The sequence below is a fragment of the Condylura cristata genome, unplaced genomic scaffold (genome assembly GCF_000260355.1).
Source record: "Condylura cristata isolate star-nosed mole 26May11 unplaced genomic scaffold, ConCri1.0 scaffold00067, whole genome shotgun sequence".
In the NCBI taxonomy this organism is placed as follows: Eukaryota; Metazoa; Chordata; class Mammalia; order Eulipotyphla; family Talpidae; genus Condylura; species Condylura cristata.
Genome location: NW_004567168.1, coordinates 109,326 through 125,773, shown reverse-complemented (window position 1 = coordinate 125,773; position 16,448 = coordinate 109,326). Strand labels below are relative to the sequence as shown.

General features: G+C 49.0%; 1 protein-coding gene and 1 long non-coding RNA gene across 2 annotated transcripts in view; both read right to left on the bottom strand.

Annotated features, from left to right (window-relative positions):
* Positions 1 to 7,187: 7,187 nt before the first annotated feature.
* On the bottom strand, positions 7,188 to 10,752 carry LOC101626214 (HLA class I histocompatibility antigen, A-11 alpha chain-like). The gene is made up of 5 exons (XM_012734710.1): positions 8,947 to 10,752; positions 8,435 to 8,710; positions 7,587 to 7,862; positions 7,344 to 7,468; positions 7,188 to 7,193 (listed from the first exon to the last, which is right to left on the bottom strand). Exons 1-5 carry the CDS (start codon positions 9,182 to 9,184, stop codon positions 7,188 to 7,190), a joined length of 921 nt encoding a protein of 306 aa, XP_012590164.1. The 5' UTR covers positions 9,185 to 10,752.
* Positions 10,753 to 10,847: 95 nt separating this feature from the next.
* LOC105854617 overlaps positions 10,848 to 16,448 on the bottom strand; it is a 10,905-nt gene continuing 5,304 nt past the window's right edge. The window contains exons 2-3 of the long non-coding RNA XR_001146222.1: positions 13,234 to 13,343; positions 10,848 to 11,779 (exon numbers count right to left, since the gene is read on the bottom strand). This is a non-coding gene — a long non-coding RNA (uncharacterized LOC105854617). The remainder of the gene's footprint in view (positions 11,780 to 13,233; positions 13,344 to 16,448) is intronic.

Sequence of the window (16,448 nt, the reverse complement as noted above, 5' to 3'; positions counted from 1 at the left end):
CTGCTAGCTTTAGAGTTTGTTGTTGTTCTTTTTCTAGTTCTGTGAGGTGTGAGGTTAAGTTTTTTTTTTTTTAATTTCTTGTTTTTTTATGTGGGCCTGTATTGCTATATTTTTTCCTCTCATTACTGCTGTTGCTGTGTCCTGTATATTCTGGATTTGTCCCATGACCTTCTAGAAGAGGGGATTTCAGTCCATGTGCTGGATGGGTTCCTTGTTTTCTTTTCCTGATTTATTTCTACGTTGGTGCCTTTATCATCAGAGAAGATAGTATGATTTTGAGCTTAGAGTATCTTTTGATGTTTGTCTTGCGGCCCAGTATGTGATCGATTTTGGAGAATGGTCCGAGTGTGCTTGAGAAAAATGTGTACTTGGATTTCTTTTTGGGTGCAGTACCCTGTAGATGTCTGTTAGGCCCATGAGGTCTAGGCCTTTATTTCAGGCTCTAGTGTCTGTTTATTTTTTGTCTCATAGATCTGCCTGTTGTTGAAAGTGGGCCATATGAGAGATCTGCTTTTTTTTTTTTTATAATATAAGAGTTTATTTTTACATCATTTTGTACATTTTTTTTTCCATCTCAATTGTAATTCCCATGGGGGGAGATTTGTTTTTAGTGTTTTCATGCATGTCCACACAACTTTCATAGTGGCATGTAGCAGAAATTTGGGCTTACCACCACCATAGAAAAGACAAGCTGTACTTAGGGCTGGTAAGGTCGGGAAAGTAATCTTGCACATGTGGATGCAAACATGGGAGGTTCCCGTGCAGCCTGAGCCCTGTCTGCATGCAAGGTTAGCTTCATACATGGTATCTCTACCTTTGTTACACTGACCAGTCGCTTTGCAGCAGGCAAGTGCTATCTGATGCAGGTTCCACACAACCAGAGACAGATACAACGGGAGGCTGCCCATGGAGACAGAGCAGCTGGCCGGGCCTTGTGACATGACCCTCTACAGATGAGCATGCTGAGCCCAGTCACATCCCTGTGAGGGAGGCTGACGGTGAGCACATTTGCTAACTGCACCGGGGCAGCACCGCCCGGTGGGATCTCCATTACACTTATTTTCTCAGTAATACTTTTCCTTATCAAAACCCCGGGAAGGAATCTCACTTGGTTGGCTGATGCAGGCCTTTTCCTGTGGTCAGTTTGATCCTGGAGTTGGGTGGGTGTCTCAAACCACCCCACACTTGCAGGGAAGCAACACTTTTCCTGTAAAGACAGGCTGACAGCCCTGTGGGCAGAGTGAGGAGATCTAGCTTCTGCCAGTTTGGGAGCAGCACAGCTGCCAAGGAGTCATGTTGGCATTGGAGGACTTGGGCTGGTCTAAGGAGCGCATCACAGTATGACGTAAGTCTGCCTCCAGCCCTTTATATCACGTGAGGCTCTTACCTCAGCCACCTAGATTCCATCAGCAGACCTGCTATGTGTGGGTGGGTCAGTGTTTTCTCTTTGTGGGGAGGGGATCTCACCTCTGAGGGTGGATCTCTCTCAGTTAAAGCAGCCAGGTCAGGTACAAGAGTAACCACAGAGCAGGACGGCTGTGTGGAAAAACACATCGGTTCACTCCCAGGGCAAAGCCCAGATGAGTACCAGGGCAAAGGTGCAGATTTTAGAGGTCTCAGCCATGGGTTTTGCGGCATTTCCCCATAGAGACACGGGACCAGGGTAAGATTTGAAGAGTTAGGAGACACCTTTGGAGGGCACAGCCTGGGTCGACTTTGGCTCCCTCACACTGCACAGGACCAGGCTTTGTGCAGACCCAGCGGGCTGAGGTGAGAGCCGAAGGGGAGCAGCAGAGAGCCACGTGTGCAGCGCTGACTGTGTTTCAGCGGGACACAGGGATTTGTGGGGAGACCAGAGGGTGCCCAGGGGGTGGAAACTACAGAGCTCCCTTATTCTTTATGGCCCGAGGGTCAGGCCAGCACAAACACTGATTAATTGCAGTTACTGGGCTCAGAGGCTGAGTCCTCACACTGCAGGGAGGTGAGGGTCAGGGAACAAGGAGCTGACAAGCAGGCTCATGTTACCAGGTACTGTCACACAGTACCAGGCATCCTGAAGCAAGAGGAAGTCTACTTCCATGCCAACCATCAGGGCTGTCAAGACCAACTGCAGAAAGTCACTGCAGGGACAGTGAGAACAACAAACCAGAGGTCACACGGGTAGAAGGTCCTCAGGCTTCCACCGTGCACAGACTAATCAGCCCCACGGTGGGTTGGGAGCAGGGCCTGATGGCCAAGGCTGGGGAAGTGTCCCTTTCTCTGACTGGCAGGTCCCTGTACTGTGGAGGACGCATAGGGTAAACTCAGTCTGTAAACTCTCCATAGAATAATATCTCATCTTTCTATAACCATTCCTCGCTGGCTGCAGTGCTTCTTCTGTCACCTTTTTCATATAACTGTGGTCTCTTCCTCTCAAAGGAGCAAGGAGTTTTGAATGAGCCTCCAATTCAATCCCACAATGCAAAATATTGTCCACACTCTAGTCAGAGAAAAGGTGCAGTTCTGTATGGTAAGCTGAGTCATTACTAAATGGCCCTAAGATTTGAGGAGACAGAAATCACTGTCATGAATGGAAATTGTGCAGATTGACCGAGAGGTGCAACCTAAATACACCAGCTGGTGTAGTGGAAATGGCAGAGGTGACAGGGTAGATGCTGAAGGAGCCACCCCACCATGATGGCAGGTGGGGTAGGAAGCTTCTAGAGAGGAGGTTCATGGATTCTTTTTTCTGTACAGCTCTGGTGAAGGCCTCTGTGAATCCAGAGGTGATCTTGTTGGTGAGAGAGAGGAGGGACCAGACAGGGAAACTCAGTTGAATCCAGCTGCTGGGAAACTCCTGCATTGTCATATATTTGCTGTAATGTCTCAGCCCACAGGAACTCTGAAGTGGTGGGAGACTTACTCCATGGTGATGCCGTGACAGTAAATGTGGTTCTCAATGAACTTGATTCTTCAAATATTGCGGGTGCTTCACTGGGGAATGACATAGACAAAATAGTAGCTTATTGTGACAAAGATGAAATAAAGATAAAAGCACCAAGATTTCTTGTCATCAGGAGAGTAACAGTTCGTTGGAAGATGTCACACTCTGGCCCAGTGGTTTGATAAAGAAATGGTATAAAAATAATTATCTGCTGTGGAGAAAAAGGAACTCTCCTGCATTGCTGGTGGGAATGCAAACTAGTACAACCACTATGGAAAACTGTTTGGAGTTTCCTCAAACTGCAAAACATGGAGCTTCCCTACGACCCAGCAATCCCACTCCTAGGTATCTACCCAAAAGACACAAAAACACTGATTGAAAAAGATACTTGTACCCCCATGTTTATTGCTGCTTTATTTACAATTGGAAAAACATGGAAGCAGCCCAAATGCCCAAAAGTAGATGACTGGATTAGAAAGATGTGGTACATATATACAATGGAATATTACTCAGCAACCAAAAAAGAGAAACACGTGTCTCTTGCAGCAACTTGGATGGAGCTGGAAAAGATCATGCTTAGTGAGATAAGCCAGAAAGAGAAAGAAAAATACCAGATGGTTTCACTCATAGCAAGAGTATAATGGATCAGGCGAGAAAATAACAAAAATAATGAACAACCATAGACCAGAGACATTCTGTGGGGTTGGAGTGGGGAATGGGATAAAAAACGGGGGTGAGGGGGAAGGGAGGGAAATGCACGGGACTATGGTGGTGGCACAGGGGTGATTTGGTGATGGGAAACCCGCAAGGATTACACAATCGAGATAGAAAAAAAATGTGCAAAATGATGTAAAAATAAACTTTGTAATAAATAAAAAAATAATAAAAAAAATAATTATCTGCAGCACTAGTACAAGATCTGTCTCAGACTGAGCAAATAGAAGATGCTGGAGGGTCCTGGGGTGTTGTAGGCACAATAATACACAATGGGGGACCCCATCAGCTGGCATCTGGCTTTGTTGTCAAATGAGTCTGACCCAAACCAGAGAGGTTCAGTCCCCATCAGCGCTGCTGACCAGCTCTGGTCAGCAACAGGCACAGCCTGTGGGGGGAGGTTTCAAGGGTTTACTTGAAGTCCAGCCCTTTGTCTGGTTTCCCCACACCCACACAGAAGGGATGGACTTGTCTTTCACCCCTGGCTTATCTCAGTTGGCACGGTCCTCTCCAGCCCCATCCACGCTGCCCCAGACCACATGGGTTTATATTCTGATGAGGTTTATCTGTCCTCTGCACTCCTCCCCACAGCTTGGCCATCGTGAGTAGGCTGCAGGGATCACAGGAGAGTGGGGCCTCACAGTGGGGTGTGTGCTCTGTGGGTGGCGCCTTGGCATGGGCTACTGGGTCCTGTGGCGGATCCACTTTCATTCTCTGAGAAACCTGGGCACTGTTTTCCCTCAGGGCCGAGCCTGGCTGCATCCCCCAAACAGTGCAGAACAGGCCTCACTGTGTCTGGTCTTTTTGGCATGGGCCATTTGCACAGGTGTGACATGGTTTCTAATTGTGTTTTGAATGAGGGGGTTTTGATGGAGCATAAGGTGTGGAGTACCTCACTCCAGTGAGAGGGGCCCACATGGGGAAAAAAAAAAAAAACACAAGCCAGAAACAGTAAATGCTTTGGAAAGATGATGTGGAGATAAATGAACCCTCTTGGGTGTTGGTGGGAGGCAAACTGGCCCAGCCACTGTGGAAAGCTGTGTGGAGGCTCCTCAGACACTAAAAATAGATCTATGATGTGATCCAGGATATCGACTCCCAGGAATCTACCCAGTAAACAAAAAAACACTAATTCGAGGAAACCTGATTCCTGTAATTACTGCAGCACTATTCAGAGTAGTGAAGACATGGAGACAACCCAAATGCCCTGAAATCAAAAAGTTTGGTATATTTATGCAATGGAATACTACTCAGTGATCAAAAAGGACAAATTTATGCTATTGACGGACCTGGAAGGGGTTAAGTCAGAAGGAATATTTCATGTGATTAAGTATCACATGGTCTCACTTACATGTGAAATATAAAGAAATGAAACAAAACATTATGAAAAAGTCACAGTGAGAAAAATGACTATAGATCTGAGGCTCACAGCTAGGGAGGGAGTGGAGGAGGCCAGAACAGGAGGAGGAACACAGGGAGTAAGGGGATTGTTCAGGGTGATGTGCTGATGGGGGAACTATAGGGGCTACAGAAAAGTAAGAAAAGAAATTCTGTTATGGTTTTAGTTTTTGTAAAGATTTATTTATTTATATATCAAGAACTGGAGTGTAGCTCTTGTATGTATTTATACACACAAGAGAGGTATGGGCAGTGAGAGGATTCAAGAGATCACTGGCGAACAGAGCAGGTGGATACATGGAGATACACTACTGAGGGGGGCAGTGGGCAAGCAGGAGAGGTCTGCTGTGCCGAAAGGAATTTTTTTAAACGATGAGGATAGGCCCTCCCTGGTGGCGCAGCGGGTTAAAGCACAGCACTGAGAAGCTAAAGCCACTTCTGCATGAGTTTGATCCCCGCCTGCCCCAGAGCTGACCCACATGGTGCGGCAGACCTCTCCTGACCCGCCCGCTGCTCCCTTCAGCAGTGTACTTCGTCCATCTGCCTGTTCTGCTCCCCACTCTGTCTCTGGTGAAGCCTCTCGCCGCCCCTGAGCCTCTGGCCTGTACCCCAGTTCTGTATGCACAAATAAATAAATCTTTAAAAAAAAGATAAGGAGATAAATATATATATGCATACACACACATTTATATATACACATGTATGCATAGATATTACATATATATGTATGTATATATGTATGTGTTATATATATATGTATGTGTGTGTGTATATATGTAATGGAATACTACTCAGTGACCAGAAAAAATAAACCCATGTAGGTTGGATGATATGGATGAACTAGAAAGGACTGTGCTAAGAGAAATAAGTTAGAAGGAAAGGGATAAATATTAGAGGATCTCTAATATTTGTTCCCTCTCAGATCCCCCAAAAACACAAGGACCTGTTAACCCCGGGCCAGCCGGGCAACGCGGTCTCGAGGTGCGGGCTGGGGATGATAATGAACCAGGCACACACACACACACACACACTCACACACACTCACTCACACACACACACACTCACATACACACAGGATTCGCAGGCAAAAGGAAGCTTCTTTATTGTTCCGATTCCCTCCTTATATATCCCACAGTCCCCGGCTCCATACTTTTTCACCCCCCTTGTTTGTACACTGTCTGAACATTTAGTCTTGCCAGCAAAAACATACTCCCTTTCTGGTGCAAGAGACCCTTGTTCTTTAAAAGCCCACAATGTTTCTTTTTAGTCCATCAGTAACCTGGACTCCACAGCTCTTCACAAAGACCCACCACCCACCTCTAACTTTGAGGAGCTGGGTCCCAGGCTTCTACCTTGCAGAGATCATGCTGACCTGGCAGTGGATGGGCAGGACCTGACCCAGGACACTGAGCTGGTGACACTGGGAGTGGGGAGGTGTCAGAACAGGGCAGGGAAGAGCCCAGGGACTGAGGTGATGCGTCAGGGTGCTGTGGAGCGGAGAATTGTGAGGACCAGACTGACAGTCAGATATTATACAAAACTAGCAGTGTAAGAAAACAAATAAATCAATTTAAATAATTTAAATCAATTGCTGACAGCTAGAAAACAAATAAAATTAAACAAACCAGAAGTTCCAAAGTCACAAAATGGGGAGGAGAGAAATCCTGTAACCCTCAGGCCCCACAAGGAGCTGTCTCACTCTGAAGGAAACTGGTCAGGAACAAATTCAAGTGCATCACTAAATGTTAGTGTTGTCAACAGCCCACCCAGCCTCAGAATGCCCCCCTCACGCTCCCCCATAACCTGGTCCCTCCTCTTGGCCAAGCCCCTCCCATGCTGGCCTCAGGGTCTCACCTTTAGGGGCTGAGAGACATATCAGGGCCCTGGTCACTGTCGCTGCCTGGGGGAGAACAACACAGACCTGGTCAGAGCCATGAGGGAGCAGAGCACAGGAGGGACTGATGGGGTGACTCCCCCAGGGGCTCCATCTACACATCTCCCTGATCCACACTTACCCACAGGCAGAGTGTAGCTTTCCCCTGTGGGAAGAAACATCATGTGAGAGCAGGGTGGAGTCAGGTCAGAAGTCCTAAAGATATTTTCTAATTCTGGACTAGAGGGAAGTTTCCAGAATTGTGACTAAAGCCCCAGGTCAGGACTAGGAAAATGGAGAGAGGACATTATGCTGGAGAGAGAGGGGGAACTGGACCAAACCCCTTTGGGTAGCACAGGTGTGTGGCTGGTGCTTCCCATTAACCAGGCAGGGCAAGTTCTCCCTGGGACTTGAAAGCCCCAAATGGATCTGAACCCCCACTCCCTCCCTACCTGAGCACTTCTTCCTCCACATCACAGCTGCAGCCACCACAGCCCCAGTGAGCACAGCTCCAAGGAGAACCAGGCCAGCGATGAGGCCCCCGGTGGGGGTGGAGGGCTCTGGAAGGGAAGGGGAGGGGAGACCATGAGCCCCAGGCCTCATCCTGACCCTCTGAAAGTCCCCAGAAGGGTCCCTGATCCCCCTGAGAACAGCCTTTGTGCCACATCCCCTCCTCACCCCATCTCAAGACTCGGGGCACCGGCAGCCCCTCATGCTGCACATGGCACGTGTATCTCTGCTCCTCTCCAGAAGGCACCACCACAGCTGTCCACTTCTGGAAGGTTCCATCCCCCCCAGGCCTGGTGTCCACTAGCTCTGTGTCCTGGGTCAGGTTCTCCCCATCTCGCTGCCAGGTCAGGGTGATCTCCGCAGGGTAGAAGCCCAGGGCCCAGCATTTCAGGGTGACGTTCCAGTCAGAGATAGGGTGGTGGGTCATGTGTGTGTTTGGGGGATCTGAAGGGGAACAAATCAGAAACATTACATTTTGTGTTATTATTCAGTGTCCTCCATAGACACTGAAGCAGCCTTACATGATTACCCTCAGAATGAACAGGACAGTCAGTTTGGAGGAAGAAACACAAACCCAGAGCCCAGCCCTATCTGGGGAATATGGGATCATGGGGTGAGATCCCAGGGTGGGAGGGTGCAGGTCTCTAAGGAGGACACAGACTCTGCTCCTGCCCTGGGTGGGGGTGAGTGACAGAGAAAGGCAGAGTCAGGTCCGAAACTGTTCTCAGGCCAAAAATAAAGCCTGAAAGAAAAACTCAAGGTTCCAGAATGATCGGGGGGGAGGGGTCAAACATGCGGTGAAGGGTGATTTCTGGTATGGCCTCCCCCGATCAGGAGAGACCCGACTACTTAACTGTCCAGAAAAGCAGTGTCTCTGGCTGAGTCTCTCTCAGGTACAGAATATGACACCCAGGGGCCCCTCCCCTCTAACCAGAAAGCAGGCGCTGTTCTGCCCATGATTCCATTTCCCTGTGGGGCCCAGGGTGAGGGGAGTCCGAGGCCTGAGCCCCCCTTACCTGTGCGCTGCAGCACCTCCTTCCCCAGCTCGAGGAGTCTGCGGAGCCACTTCAGGCACCTGCCCTGCAGAATGGCCCTGACTTGCTCCGCCCTCCCTGAAGCCTCCCACTGGCGCTGGGTGATCTGGGCCACCGTGTCCGCGGGGGTCCAGGAGCGCAGGTCCGGGTTTAGGGCGATGTAATTGGTGCCCTCATAGGCGAACTGCTCGTACCCGCGGAGGAAGCTCCAGGCTGGCCCCACCTCGCAGCCACACATCCTCTGGACGGTGTGAATCCCTGAACCCCCGGGTCAGCCCTGCAGTCACCGGGGGTCACCCGCCCTCTCCCCCTGAATCAAACTGAACTGAACATGAAACTGCAGGCGGGAGGGTCCCGGGGGCTCTTCCCCGGGGGAGAGGCCTGGCAGGTCCCCAGCCTCGAGGGGTCAGTGGGACCCTGAGACGCGGGACACCGCCTGGCCTATGATAGGATGGTGGTGCTGACCTCATCCCGGGCGGCTCCAGGAAGCTCACCGTTGTTGCTCTGGTTGTAGTGGACGTACAGATCCTGCAACAGCGCTTTGAACCACTGAGCCTCGTTCTTCTGGTTCCCGGTCTCCTCGTCCAGATCCTCCTGCCCCACCTGCCCCGCCAAGGGTGCCCTGAGCTCCACACTCTGATTCATAGAGTCGCTGTCGAACCGCAAGAACTGTGTGTCGTCCACGTAGCCCACCGTGATGAAGCGGGGCTCCCTGGGGCTGGGCTGGGTCATCGCAGTGGAGAAAAACCTCAGGGAGTGGGAACCTGGGCAGTGTTTTCAGAAAACTGTTAATATTCCACTTTGGTATGAAATTAAAACTATACAGGTGGTTCTCGAAGGTTATTGGCAAAGGGAAACCTGAAATAACACCATGGAGTATCTCCTGTGCTGTCGCATTTCTATAGGCCTCTCTTGCCTATTGGCTAGAACTTGTGCTAATGTGTGGTGGTTTTTTGTAGGTAATATGTTGTTTACTAAGTTACATAGATCTTCAGTGTTACACTGGAATCAAATTATAAAAAAAAAAAGTTTTATTTTTTGATCACAAATCCCAGAAGTAAAATAAGTACTAATAAGCTGTCAAGTAGTGATGACAACAATTTTTCATAATTCAGGTTTTCTCTGAGAGCTTATGCTTCATCAAGATAAAATTACTATCATTTGTCAACGGTCTTGATTTTCCTAAAGAAGCAGACATTCATTTGAGGAAAGTGTCTGTTAATTAACTAAATCTAAATAACTTTAATTTTTGTCTTTCATCCCTTCAAGTAAAGATGGTGTTGCCACAAATAAACATATTCTTACTCATCTATGCAAATTTGGTGCAGTGAGGGAATCCCACAGAGAGCTCTGTGTGCTCACAGTTCATCACACCAGGTATTTTAAAATGTGAATTTGAGGATGGCACAAAATGACAGCAACTTTTAAAGCTTTTTCCAGGACATTTTCAAGTGAAGCTGTCTTTAGCTTTTGTTTCTGCAGGTAAGTGCTGGGAAGAATTATTGCTTCTGCAGCTGGTACTATAATCTCCACTCTTACTAAATTTTACGTCACTAAATGCCAAAATAGTGGAAACACAAATGGTGTCTAGTGATGTTTTGAACATCGTTTTGACCTCATGGAGTTGTGACAGATTCTGGGTGACTTCAAGGGTTGGAGGATGGAGCGGGCAGGAGAGCTGGGCTGTGTGATGTGTCCATGGAGAGTCTAACCCTGGGATGGGGGTAGGAATGAGCACAACAGGAACTAAGATAGTGAGGGAACAAGGTAATTATAACCTCGGGACCAATAAAAATCAGCCCAAGAAGGAAAAGTATCCTGGTTACTCACTGCTCAGCTGTGACTGGCTCTCACGGAGTCATAACAATGCCAACCCTGGTCCCCAAGGTGGACCTCAACAACATGCCAGAGGGGCCTCAGGGTGCACATGCCTGTGCTGAGGCTCCCAGGGTCCCCCTTTCAGGTCTCCTTACCACTGAGAGCCATCTCTGGAGCCCTGGGGAGCAGCTGGTGGTGTGAGCAGGGACTTATTGGGATCCTGGCTCCAAACTGCAACATGAAGTGTTAGAGGGCAAGGTGACCTCCAGGGGGCGCTAGAAGGCCTGCTGGAAGTGACAAGGCCTCCCTGGGGGCGGAGGGGATGGGGGAAGCTGCAGTTATTCACCCAACAGGCTGAAACACCAGGAGGAAGCAAGTCACCAGGCCCTTCAAAACATGCCCACATGCTCTGTGGTGCCCCAGCCCTGACACAGGAGACATCTCTTCTGAGAGAACATGATTCAGGTCAAGGAGGACATTAAGCATTTTGTACAGCACAGATCTCCATCGAAGAGGGTGTCAGTAGAATCAGACCAGGCCACGTCCAGAGCGCAGCTGCTGCAGAACCTCCAGGAGGCAGACAGGTGAGCATTTTGGGAGCTGACAATGAGGAGACACTGATACTCCAGTCAGACTGAGATTTCTGCCTGGCTCACAGGCTCATGGAACAGCTTAGTGGTCATCTCCATCGACCATATGACTCAGAAAAAAGTGTGCCTCTGAGGCTTTGAAGTGTTACAGGCAGCCTCGATCTGAAACAGGGCCTGACTGTGGGTCCTCATTGTGCACTTGAGTGACTTATAATAATAAACTACAGCTCACACAAAAAGGTCAGTGAAGGGCTTATTTACAAAAGAAAAAGAAGTGAAGAAATGAATATTTCAGGGAGAAAGAAAGGGAAATAAATTGGTAAATGTGTCTTACCAGTTCCGTTGACCTGGAATCCCAGTTGCACTGTGAGATTCTCTGAAAGCTGAGGGTCCAGCCAAAAGGCCGAGAGGTTGAGAGACAAAATCCTAGAGAGCAAGAGGCCACCCAGGACCACAAACAGGGTCCCCAAGGTCCACATGTCTGGTTTATACCAAACCAGGATGCTTAGCTCCACCCTCAGGCCCCAGCATCCTCCCTTCCGAGGTGATAGGATTTGTAGTTTCCCGCGTCTGGATGGCTTTGGTTGGAGTGGGGTGGGGTCCACAGCACCTGTGGGGGTTTGTTCAGGGGAAAAACAGGACAGGCTGGAGTGGAGGTCTTGACCTGCCCCCAGAGCTGGCTGCATCCCCGCTCAGTCTGTGGTGTCTCAGGACCATCTTCAACCCACAGAAGAGCTGCAGTAACAGTGCAGAGCACACGGCCAGGCCCAGCTGAGCCCTCGACGCATTTGCTTGTCTCTGATCTGTATCCAGGGCTCTGTCTTCCTACTCATCTGTCTTATTTTTCCAGTGCATTTCAAATTACGTTGCAGAGGTCAGTACACATCAATTCTCAGCATTTGAACGTTCCAATGAACTCCTAGACTTCAAATTGGGCAAATTTTTTTTTGAGAAATACTGTATTTTATTTATTTATTTTTTTTGAGAAATGTAAAAAATCTTAAGTATATTATTAGAGGAGTTTTGACTCTTGTCAAAAATATCATGAAAAAAAATCATGAAACATTATTATTTTCTACTCTTGGAAACAATGACATTTAAGTAACTCACTTAACAGTATAATTATCCGTCCTCCTTCCTTTGAGTAACCACCACAGTCTAGTCTGAAGCTCCCTGGCAGGCTCCTGTGACCACACTCTCCCTGGGGCAGAGCCCACGCCTGGTTCCTCGTCGTGGTTACTTATATTTATTCTGATAGTTTTGATTTTCAGCCATGTACATATAGATACAAAACACCAAAATAGATGTGACCACCCCATATAAATGTCATATATCAATATGATGTTGTTCATCTTTGACCTTTCAACAAAGAAGTTTATCTAACTCTCCCTTTTCCTTTCATGCACAAGACTGTTAGTTGGTCATTAGCAGGAACTGAGCTGTTTTCACACCTTCACAGCCATGTGTGACCATGGTATGATATGGTAACTATTAGACAAACTTGTATTTACAGGCAATGTCTGAGGCATAAATTCATTAGAGTAAGAGACGATGATTTCTTCTAGAAAAAGTACTGTCTAAAGCTAGATGAGTGACAAAGACATAGACCTCTATGGTGAACAGGGTTTAAAGTCTCGGCACTATCAAGCTATCACCAGTCACTGATGCATGAGTTCGATTCCCGGCCAGGCCATGGCCCAGCTGACCTCTCCTGTCTCACCCGCTGTTCCCCTCAGCAGTGTATTTCAGTCAGTCTGCTTATTCTGCTCCCTAATTTGTCTGGTGAATCCTCTCCACAACTCCCTGCCACAACTCTGGCTTATACCACAGTCCTTTTATGCATTAATAAATAAAAATTATTTTTTAAACAAAAGAAAGAGAAGGATTTTTTTCCATTTTATAATTAACCTGTATGCAGTCACTCAAGTCACATTAATCCCTTTAACATTAATAACTATTTTAATCTAATTTATTTTATTTTTTTAAGATTTATTTATTTGTGCTTACAGAGCTGGGTTACAGGCCATAGGTGCAGGGATGGTGAGAGGATTCACCAGAGACAGAGTGGGGAGCAGAATAGGCTGACTGATGAAGTACACTGCTGAGGGGAGCAGTGGGTGGGTCAGGAGAGGTCTGCTGCACCATGTGGGTCACCACCAGGGCGGGGGTCCAACTCATGCTGAAGTGGCTGTAGCCTCTTAGTGCTGTGCTTTAACCTGCTGTGCCACCAGGGAGGCCCCTAATAACAAATTATTAACAGAAAACACAGAAGCCAGACACCTTACACCTTAAATATAAATCAACAATCAACTTTTCTGAGGTTTTTAAGACATAAAATTAACCACTTCCCATAACAGCATGCTAACTACATACCTCTGTGAAGTGGTGAGACAGTAAAACCATTTCCTAGGTTTCAGCTGAAATGACCATCAGAAGTGTTGAGACTGTGTCCCCTTGTGTCAGGGTATTTTGCCTTGTTGGGCCTAAGCAGAGGACAGAATTAAAATACATGAATCTTCTCACTGACAGTGTGGTGTAAATGGGGGTATAGCTCAGGGTCCCTCCACATCCTTCCCTCTGTGGACTGTGCTGTGATCTAGAACACGAGTGAGTTTACTTTGTCCCCAGATTCTTTCTCTCAGGCTTGAGAAGCTTCCTGCCTTCCTGAGCACCCCCGTCCTGGACCCCACAGCTCTTCACACTGGACAGGGGGTCTCTCGCCACGTCCCTGATTCGTGGTCATGGTTTTGCTTCAATAATCCATGACTCTTAAATCTGTCCCAATCCTGAGCCCCACCCACCTCTCCCCACACCCCACGTGGAACATAACTCTTGACAACATCCTGATTCTGGCCGGCCCCAGAGTCTGTCCTCATAGATTGTCCCCCCAATGGGCCCCTTGACCCCCCTTGGTGTCCCTGGCCTCCAGTCAGTCCTACAGACACCCCCGAGAGCAGGACAGGCCTCCTCCTCATGTCCTGCAGCGTCACAGCCTGGAAGACCGTCCCCCAGGTAGGCGCCAACTGCACGCTCAGACCCACGGGGAGCAGCAGGGCAGGATGAGGACCTGCGGGGCTCAGGTGGGGGTGACTCATCCATGGGCGTCTCCCCTCCCATTCCTGGGTGCAAGTCACCTTCCCCCACAATTCTGAGACCCCAAAGGGGTGCCTTTGGCTACAGGTCATAGATGACAAAAACAGGGGTGCTTTTCCTGCCCTTCTCTTCCAGGTGGGCAATGAGCCCCCCACTCCTACACACCTAGACTATGTCCTCACCTTCTTCTGAACTGCTGCCTGCCAGCTCATAAGCTAGAGAACAGAGAAATCCCGGCCTAAGGAGGGAAGGACAAGTGTCAATTCTTATGCCAGTGAGGGGACAGTAAGGCAGAGATGCCCAGAGCCCCTCTCCCCATGTGGACACTGCAGACCCCGGTGAGGTCACCTCCAGGGCCCCCTTAGAGCCTCTCTTCTACCTAAGAGAGCAAGTGGCCCCCAGATCAGCCCTTCTGAGACCCACTTGTCTCCTGGGGAGAAGCCACACTCTCCCTCTGGCCTCCGGAGTCCCGTGAGCAGTAAAGGTGCTCTGGGAGAGGGTAGTGGATCAAGCTGTTTCAATAATCATCATCAGTAACAACAGCATATCCCAGGTGCCAGAGGAGAAACTGAGCCACATCACTGACATGATCTGCTCTGAGTCTGCCCAGGGCTAGGCCCTGGGGCTCCTGTTTCCATCCAAGCCTCAGGATGAGAATTTTATGCAGTCACAGGGAGACATCTTACACGTTCGAGATGTTTTTACAGAGAAAAGTCCTCACTAGGTGTCCAGGTAACGCACCTCCTGGATGCTGTCTGAGACCGAGGAGCGCCAGGAGCCTCGCCTTGGGAGCTGGGTGGCAGGCCAGCAGCGTGAGCTCTGTCCCTACTGGGAGTCGCTGATGGGGGGAGACAGCGCTGGTGCTGCCGCTGCAGCTTCTCAGCCAGGCCCGGCCAGCGGGGTCCCGGCTCTCGGCTGCGCCCTTAGCTGGGACCAGGCAGATGGACCCTCTGCTGGTGGATTTTTCTGTACAGTCCTCAGTTCTTCCCTCCCTGCTCCTTTTCCAAAAGTGCCTGCCTCGTCTGGGGCCTTGGTGACCGAGAAGCTTCCTCTCTCAGGGGAGTTTCTGGAGCCTCGGGGGTCCTCTCTCCCTGTCCTGTTCTGCCCTCCAGGGCTGCAGTGACTGCTCATGTGTGGCCTCCTCTGCCTTGTCATGAGCGTGACCCTGGGGTCCTGGCAGAGGCAGATGCGACAGACTCCCCTCTACCACGGTGATCTGTGGGGGCCTCTGTGCCTCCTCTCCCATCTGACCCATCTCAGCAGGAAACAGCCCACAGAGGTCACAGTGAGGACTGGGTGCTTGGGTGGAGGTGGGGTGTGGCACAGGCTTCTGAGGGTAGCCTGACCCCTATGTCAGGTACAGGGTCTTCACCCAAGGCCACCTCAGTAATGTAAAAGGGTATGAGCAAGTAGAATACCTCTCCTAAACAAACAAAAAAAGTCCACCCAGAATTGTATATTCACCAAAATTGTCCTTCAAAAGTGAATCCAAGTAGGTCTTCAGACCAGCAAAAGCCAGGTTGTGTCCCCAAGGTCACCCAGTGTGAGATAGTCCTGCTGAGGGCCTCCAGCTCACTGCAATTTCAGGCCGCCCGTGCAGACTGACGATGCTCCTGCATTGTCAAGTCACCGGGGCACATTCACGCCTGAAAGAGCCCTTGGAGGTGGTGAGCTGAAGTCTAAAACAGTATCTGTATTTGTTCTGGTGTGAGGTGGTAGCTCATTCTGCTTCTGCTCTGCACTTCCCTGATTACATTTTTTCATATACCTGTGGGCATTTGCATTTCATCTTTGGAGAAGTGTTTTTCAGCTCTTCTGCCATTGTTTGACTGGACTGTTTCTTTGTTTTGTTGAGTCCTGTGAGCTCTTTGTAGCCTTTTGTGTTCAGCACCCTGTCAATAGTGTGTGCAAAAGTTTTGTCCCAGTCCGCAGGCAGTCTCTGTTAGTGTCTCATTTTGCTTAACAAGTTTGTTTTCTTGTATTCAGGCCAGTAGGACAAAGTTATGGTCCAACCATAATCTTTAGTTTTCTTCATAACCAGAGACTCTGCTTTTTCCATGTCTATAGGCACCATCTATACCAGTTTTAGGGCCTCTAGAGGCCTAGAACAGACGCCAGGAAAGGACACAGAGACAGACAACACACGGCTGCAGAGAACTCTTCAGTTCTCATTTATCGCGTGGGTCCCGCACAGCTGCAGGGGCACTCAAGGCCAAGTCTAAAGGAACAAAAACACTATGAAGAACAAGGTCAAAGTTAAACAAAACAAGACTTAAAAAGGAAACACCCTTTACAACCTGTGCCCTTGGGTGTCGTTGTGGTGATGTGTGTCAGTGTCATTTGCTACATTCTTGGTCCTGTTACGGGTGGATGTTCTGCTCCACCAGCTGAGAATGAGCAGCAGGAAACACAGGCTCTGAATTCAGCCATGGAGAGTGAGGGACGAGATCCTTCTGCTTGTGAGTCAGCCTGTAAGCGTCTGTGGGGCCAGGACA